The sequence below is a fragment of the Propithecus coquereli genome, unplaced genomic scaffold, assembly GCF_000956105.1.
Source record: "Propithecus coquereli isolate 6110/MARCELLA unplaced genomic scaffold, Pcoq_1.0 Scaffold35, whole genome shotgun sequence".
NCBI lineage: Eukaryota > Metazoa > Chordata > Mammalia > Primates > Indriidae > Propithecus > Propithecus coquereli.
In genome coordinates this window covers 4,185,718-4,193,282 of record NW_012149174.1, presented here as the reverse complement: position 1 = coordinate 4,193,282, position 7,565 = coordinate 4,185,718, and the positions used below count along the sequence as shown (strand labels likewise).

Genomic DNA, 7,565 nt, shown 5'->3' with positions numbered 1-7,565 from the left:
GGGAGGGGGGTGATGAGAAATTACTTAATGGGTACAATGTGTATTATCCGAGTGATGGATACACTAAAAGCCCAGACTTTACTACTACAAAACTACACTTGTACCCCTTAAATGAATACAAATTTTTTTAAAAAGTTGCTATTGATCTTACGGGAAAATTTTCAGTTTAAGGGACAGATCAGATTATTTAAAGCGAATAACGTTACGGAAACTCAACATATTTTTTAAAACGCGTGAATGGTTGTGAGACCGTAATATGAAGGGAGGTAACTCACTTAGCAGATAAAGAAATTTTTTGTATCTCAACGTCTAAAAACCTGCATTTGCTATTGGACCCTTAGAGATAAACTGGGATCTAATTAATTGTTTCGTTTTTTTCCATTTCTTACAAAGGCTTACCTGAGTTACATTTCAAATATTGTAGAGATATGTTTATCACTTATTTTATTTTTTTAAAAACTTACTGGGACTTCGTGAGAAATGAAAGAGTGGCATGGCAGCTAGGCTACACAAACAGCTTTCAACCTGCCTACTACCTATTGTTCTGTTTTAGCAGGTCGACCTGTCTCCAAAAACGGTTTTACCTCAATGCTATGATCTCGCTAGGCTTTTTTGTTTGTCCAATTTATCAATCCAGAAACGTCTGGTGAAACTCTCAGGTTTATGTCAAAATCATCAGTTGAGGAATTTGTTAAAGGCTATTCAGAAAGCATTTTCCAGGGCTCACGGTGAGACGCTAAGCAGGTTAGCACAGACTTAGTGGAGACAGTTTTGTTCCGACTTGCGGACAAACCTCCCACGTCTGGCCGTTTTCCCTTTTGCCCCAGCAGCTTCCAAGCCGCGAAGACCGCTTCCGGCGCTCTGAGGGAGCGCAGAGACAGGAAACACCAGCCCCGGGCGTCGGGGTCCTCAGCGCCAAGGCCGCCGCCCGGCGGCGCGCTCGCCCGGTGCATTGTGGGCGCTGTAGTCCGACCAGGACCGGCCCGCGACCACAAGTCCCGTGACACTGCTTCTCCTCAAACCCCACTCAGTGGTACCCGTCCCGGCCTCGGCTGGGCCTCCAGGCCCCGGGCGGGGCGTTCCGGCGAGTCAGCTATTTCTCCCAGGGGCACAGTGGCGGAAGCCCGAGGGGCGTGGGGAGGAGCTTCGCGCGCGGGGTGAACGCCCGCCCTACGTGCTCGTTCGCTTCGCGACCGCTGCGCGCGAGCCCCGTGTCCCCGCGGCGGGCAGCAGCGGCGGCGTCGGAGGAAGGCGGAGGGGGCGGAGGGAGCCCGCGGCGGTGGCGGCGGCTGCTACAGCGAAATGGCGGAGACCGTGGCGGACACCCGGCGGCTGATCACCAAGCCGCAAAACCTGAATGACGCCTACGGGCCGCCCAGCAACTTCCTGGAGATCGATGTGAGCAACCCGCAGACGGTGGGGGTCGGCCGGGGCCGCTTCACCACCTACGAAATCAGGGTCAAGGTGAGGCCGTCTTTTCCCTCTCTCAAGAAACACCTTCCGGAGGCCTTGGTTGCCCTCTCCCTACCCAGGAGGGAATCTCATCAGGCGGCCATGGCTGGGAGGCCCCTTGCAGAGGCGGTCAGACAGCCCTGTCGGCGGGCCGGGGTCGTGAGCCAGGGTCCTTCTTCGTGTAGGGCTTGTATGGGGGCTGCAGAGCGAGCCCAGCGCTGGCACTTGAAGAAGGTGCTCGAAAAAGAGGGCGTGGGTTGAGCGCTGCTTGCCCCTCAAGCAGCTGATCTGGGAATGACATTTGAGTTGGAAAAGGGTAGATCTTTCGAGAACACAGCCCTTCACCGGGAAGGCAGTGAGATGTTGACTGAGAAAGGAGGGTTGCGAAAAGTTGAAGCCTTTTCCCAGTTTTCTTTTCCTGGAGACCTCCCAGAAGTGGCCAAGCCAAGGTGCTTGCTTCAGGCCCTTCCCGAGCTACTGAACTAACCTAGGTTGTACACTCTTCTGAACAGAACTTAATGGGAGTACACAAAAGCCTGACAAATATTTTGATAGGGCTGAGCCAGGCGAGAACGGTGATTGGAAATGCTTGACCTTAGCATTTGGGGCCACCGTCTTGCTAAAAAAGGCTGAGGTGTGGTGAGTGTTGCCTACCTCACAATCCAAAACTACGATTGCTTTAAGAAAAAACTATTCATTTAGGGAACTTGGCTTCTTAATTTTGAGATTTACACTTCACTGAATGAAGGAATCAGCTGGAGTAAAACACACACTTATAATTTCATAACTAGTATTTGTTGGCAGTAAGTAATTCAGATGATTTGAAAGATGCCAAGTGAATAGTGCTTCACTTTCACTCTGTAATTCAGGATTAAAGAATTTGCCCATATTTGGAAGTATCTTTAAAAATTAATTACATAAAACTAACCGAGTAGTTAAAGAGAACAACAACAAATTGCTTTATTAAAAATTAAGCATAAGATGATTTTGGCTTTAGAGTAATCAAAATTTACATAAAAAATTACTATTCATGTTTAAGTGGAGTAATTTCTCATTAACTTTTGCACTTTGTGTGGTAAAAAACACAACATAAAATTTACAATCCTAGCCGTTTTAATGGTTCAGTAGTATATTCACATTGTTGTGAAACTTAAGCCCCCCTTTTTTTTTTTAAGACAGAGTCTCACTGTCTTGCCCAGGCTAGAGTGCCATGGTGTCAGCCTAGCTCACAGCAACCTCAAACTCCTGGGCTCAAGGGATCCTCCTGCCTCAGCCTCCCGGGTAGCTGGGACTACAGGCTTGCGCCACCATGGCCGGCTAATTTTTTCTATTTTTTTAAATTGTTTGGCTAATTTCTTTCTATTTTAGTAGAGACGAAGTCTTGCTTTTGCTCAGGCTGGTCTTGAACTCCTGAGCTCAAGCAGTCCTCCTGCCTCGGCCTCCCAGAGTGCTAGGATTATAGGCATGAGCCACCGGGCCCAGCCTTAAGCACTTTTTAAAAAATGATTTTTTTTTTAAGAGATGGGGGTCTCACTATGTCACCCAGGCTGGTCTTGAACTCCTGGCTTCAAGTGATCCCTCCTGCCTTAGCCTCCCAAAGTGCTGGGATTACAGACTTGAACCCACGCCCAGCATAAAAATGATTCTTATGCAGTTAGTATTGCTAAAAAAAAGGTTAATCATCAAACTTTAAGATATGAAACAGTTTAATTTTACAAGCCAACTCTTGTCTCCCTAGGCATGTGTAAAACATGAGCCATAAGCTGTCTTGTTATAGAGATACTGCAAAATCCAGGCTCCAATAAACCTAAAGAAGCCATTTTCATATAAACTTAGTGGAAAAGTTTTTTGGTTTTTTTTTTAAACTTTTGTAATGGTTTTGGATTGTCTTTAATGTATGGCAGATGGTTTACTAAAAAGAACTTCCTCTTTTGCCCTTATTCACCACTGTGTTTTCTTTTTGTTCTTGTGCTAAAACAGAACTCGGTATTCCTGTTTCTAAAGTTCCATAGTAAGTACTTCCTGTCACACAATTGAATTAGAATCTCCTGCCTACGCTTCCTTCACTTAATACCTTTGTGTTTATCTTGCTGACTGCATTATATCAAATGGATTCTAGTATAACAATTTAATCCTTTTTTATACATCTTATACTTACTACCAAATAGATGATGTGACACTTCAAAAATATAAATTGTTTTTGGTATCATTTGCATGTTAAAGAAAATAATCCTTTTAAGAGTAATTAATGAGTTAGGGAATTAACAAATTTTATGGCTACCCTGGTTTGTACTTTTATATAAGCCAGTTTTTTTGCTTGTTAATGACTGTTACAATCGTAAATGCAGGTGCCTTATAAGAAAACATAATAGAATTTTTAATGCCTATGAAATGCCCTTGAGTTTCTCTTTGTATGTAATGTGTTAAAACTCAAGATATCATATAGTAAGACATTAGGCCTTATTTAAGCAGCATATGATTTTTTAGAGTAATTATAGTTTTATATTAAGGTAGAATAGCTATGAGATGAATAGATTAATCATTTTGTAATTTTACTTATCATTTTCTAAACTGTTGCTCCTCTCCCTAGCCCCTACTGTCTGCATTTTGCTATTGAATTTGCCATGTGAAAACCATTTCATGTTCTGGAATTTGGGCCCTTAAACTATCTTATAGTTACTCTCTAATTCTGGTCTTGAGAAAAATGTTCAATTTTATACAGTCTGATTGAAATTACTCTAATTCACAGGGTAATTTTATCTGGATGGTGGTACTTTAAAATGCAAGTTTCCTAATCTCCATTTATCTTTTGGTTTGAGAATAGTGTTTAAGACTATTAGGATCATTTGATTAGTATTTCTGGGCTTTTGAAAATAATTAGCATAGTGTTAATGTTTTTTAAAATTGTTCTAATGGGTAGTACAGCAGAGAGCACCATAAATGATTAAAGATTTAGGAAAGCTCAGGGTCTAGAGTTATTTGGCATATTAAAGAGAAGACCAAAAGGGAAATTCAGTTACTGTTTATGAAGTTTGTGCTATAATGTAACTTCAATTTTCTGGAGATTTTAAATTAATTAAGATCTTCTATTAACCTGGAGATAACTGTTTCAAACAGGAATGAAATTAAGGATCTTTCTTGAGCTCTGAGATAGTCCTGGGTTCAAAGAATAGATTTACCATTTACTAGCAGGTAAGATACAAAATCAAAGTGCCACTTCCTCTCTGTGCAAAAGGTGTGCTATTAATAGTACCTACCTCTTAGGACTGAATGAGATAAGGCACATAAATCCCTTTAGCACAGTGCCTGGCACATAATAAGCACTCACAAATTAGCTCTTTCTAAATATAGATATCTTCTACATCAGTGATCAACTATGTTTTCTCTGTGTCAATATGCAGTTGAGTTACTGAAATTGTTAGATTTCCTCATCAAGAAACCTACTTGTCATGGAAGTATACCTTCATTGAGCAAAGGTGGTATAAAAAGAAGCCAGGGGAGCAGGTGGCTCACACCTGTCATCCCAGCACTCTGGGAGGCTAAAGCAGGAGGATCACTTGAGGCCTGGAGTTTGGGACCAGCCTGGGCAACATATCGAGATCCTGTCTCTACAAAAAATTAAAAACTTAGCTAGGTGTGGTGGCATACGCTTGTAGTCCCAGCTACTTGGGAGCCTGAGGCGGGAATATCACCTGAGCCCAGGAGTTTGAGGCTGCAGTGAGCTATAATCCCACCACTACACTACAGCCTGAGTGACAGAGTGAGACCCTATTTCCAAAAAAAAAAAAAAAATAAGCTAAGCTATCTTATTTAGTACTTAACCAAATAGCCTTTTTAAAAGTTGCAGTATGTTAAAACATAAAGCTAAATAGTAAAATTGGCTAATAAAAATTTTGGCAAAGAAGATGCAAAGTAAATGCAGCATCTTGATAGTTTGCCATTCTAAACCTGTATGGGTGATATTTGTTGGGTCAGTCATCCTAAATTGGGAGTCATATCCAGATTGGAAACTGAGAAATAAATTATTCATAGATTTGTTTTTAGGATTTATAAACATGTATTATTAAAGGGCCAAAATGATGTTTTAAAGAATCAGGGTATTTTGATGCCGAAAGACATCTGCAAAATCTGTGTAGCTCTGTCATTTGGCCAATGAGATATTGTCTGATACACATTCTTGCTGCTAGTTGCAGCTGACTTTTCCAGGAGAGAGATGTTGTTAGCAATGAAGATTCTATCCTTACCTAATCCATCCCTTAAGGAAATGGGAAGAGGGAGAGGAGGGCAGTGACAGTTAAAAAGCAGCCTTGTTATATTAGGTTATTAGAGACTCTGTTCTATAATGCTCATTTTAATATTAGGGAACCAAGGTACAAAAGGTTGTATCTCACCCAAAGTAAGTTATCTAATCAGTGTCAGAGCCAGGGTTATATTTGAAGTATTCTGGTCTTGGGTCAGAATTGGTCCACAGCTGTAGTTCATTTATTTAAAAATACTATATTAAAACCTTTGTTATCTACAGCCTAGTGTTAGGGCACCTTCAGATGTCTGAACTCTTTGAAAGAAATCCCAGTGCTGGCACCCTTGAGACCTGGGAGTTGACTTCAGTAGTCCACAGTAGGTAAGTTGCAGCCAGGAAAAATAAAACAGCTGAAAAGAGCTTACTATTAAATTCTGTATTATGATAAAGTCACCTGAGGAAAAAGTGGTAACAGTTGGCTAGTGATGTTTATGAAAGGTGAGCTCATTACTAGAGTGCCTGTTATGTGTACGGCACTGTGCCATATATATAAAATTCAATCTTTGACTTAACTAAGCAGAATAGATAATATCCCTGTTTTGCAGATGTGGTAGCTGAGGTCCCTGTTGACCTTCATCTCTTGTCCCTTCCTTATTTTTGTTTATGCTCCAGTCCTGAACTGCTTGGATCTCCCAATTAAGCTGAGTTCTTTTGTATCCAGGCCTTTGCACACACTTCCTCCTCTGTTAAGAACAGCTTTCCTTTAGCAGCCCAGCCCCACAAAGTTTCTACTTCTTTAAAGAAATATTTAACTTAGAACCTAGGAATTTGGATGTGTTAGTAAAACGTGACACTTGCTATAGCTTGCCAGAAAGGTTGTATCAATTAAGATACAGTTTGGGCTGTTCTCACAAAGATCTCGAAGAAGAGAGTTTATTTTTTTCCACATGGAGAGGTTTCAGGCATAGTCCTGGGCTGGTATTATGGCTTGACTGTCAGCTCCTAACATCATATCCACATTTTAGCCAAGGGGAAGTCATATTCCTGCCCCTGAAGGACACAACCTAAAAGTTGTATTATTTCTATTTCTGCCCCATTGCCACATTTAGCTACAAAGGAAGCTGGGAAATTTAGTCTGCCTGGGCAGAAGCCCAGTGAAGAAGGGAAGAACAGATACTGTTCTTTGCTTTGCCACATTAACAGATGATTGGGGTTGGCTCCTCTAGGAGTTTTAGTTATGCTCTGATCATCTCTTGATTCTTTCCTTTTTTTTTTTTCTGATGCCTGAAATTACAATTTAGAATAAGTTCATTTGATTTTCAAGAAATAAATTTGTGCTCCCATTAGTTTGGAAGTCTTAAATGTGAATAAGTTTTGATCTCTTCCTGAGAATTAATTTTGGTAAGTAGAGGTAAGAGGCAAGTGTGAAGACATAGCATATCTGATAGGGGTCTGTGCAGTTGGGTTGAGATTGGACTAGGGGTTCTAAAAATAATGATTAACTTTTTTTTAACCTTCAGTGGCTGTTTAAAACTATGTAAGTCCTATGTTTTATTTAGGACTAGCAATGTAGTTGATGACATAGAATGATGGAGTATATAATTTGAGCCACCAAAGTAAGTGAGATCAGTGCCTCTAAACAGAGAATCATAGAAAGACTTAAAACAATTCTTGTAAAATTACTTTGTGTCCAGCAGTATTAGCATGGTCATTTTCTAATTCTTTACTTTCCAAACTTTGATTTTATCACTGATGTAGCATCTCTTTTTGCTTGGCTTTCCTAAAATTATTTCAGCAGTTTGTTTGCTGTTTTTTCCAGTCCTTCCCTTGCCGGATGAGCTTCTCTGTTCTTTTTTTTTTTTTTTTTTTTTTT

At 40.9% G+C, this 7,565-nt stretch overlaps 1 protein-coding gene across 1 annotated transcript in view; it reads left to right on the top strand.

Annotated features, from left to right (window-relative positions):
- Window positions 1–965: 965 nt before the first annotated feature.
- SNX3 (sorting nexin 3) overlaps window positions 966–7,565 on the top strand; it is a 38,825-nt gene continuing 32,225 nt past the window's right edge. The window contains exon 1 of the mRNA XM_012651191.1: window positions 966–1,464. Coding sequence (XP_012506645.1) covers window positions 1,303–1,464 — 162 coding nt within the window. The 5' untranslated portion in view covers window positions 966–1,302. The remainder of the gene's footprint in view (window positions 1,465–7,565) is intronic.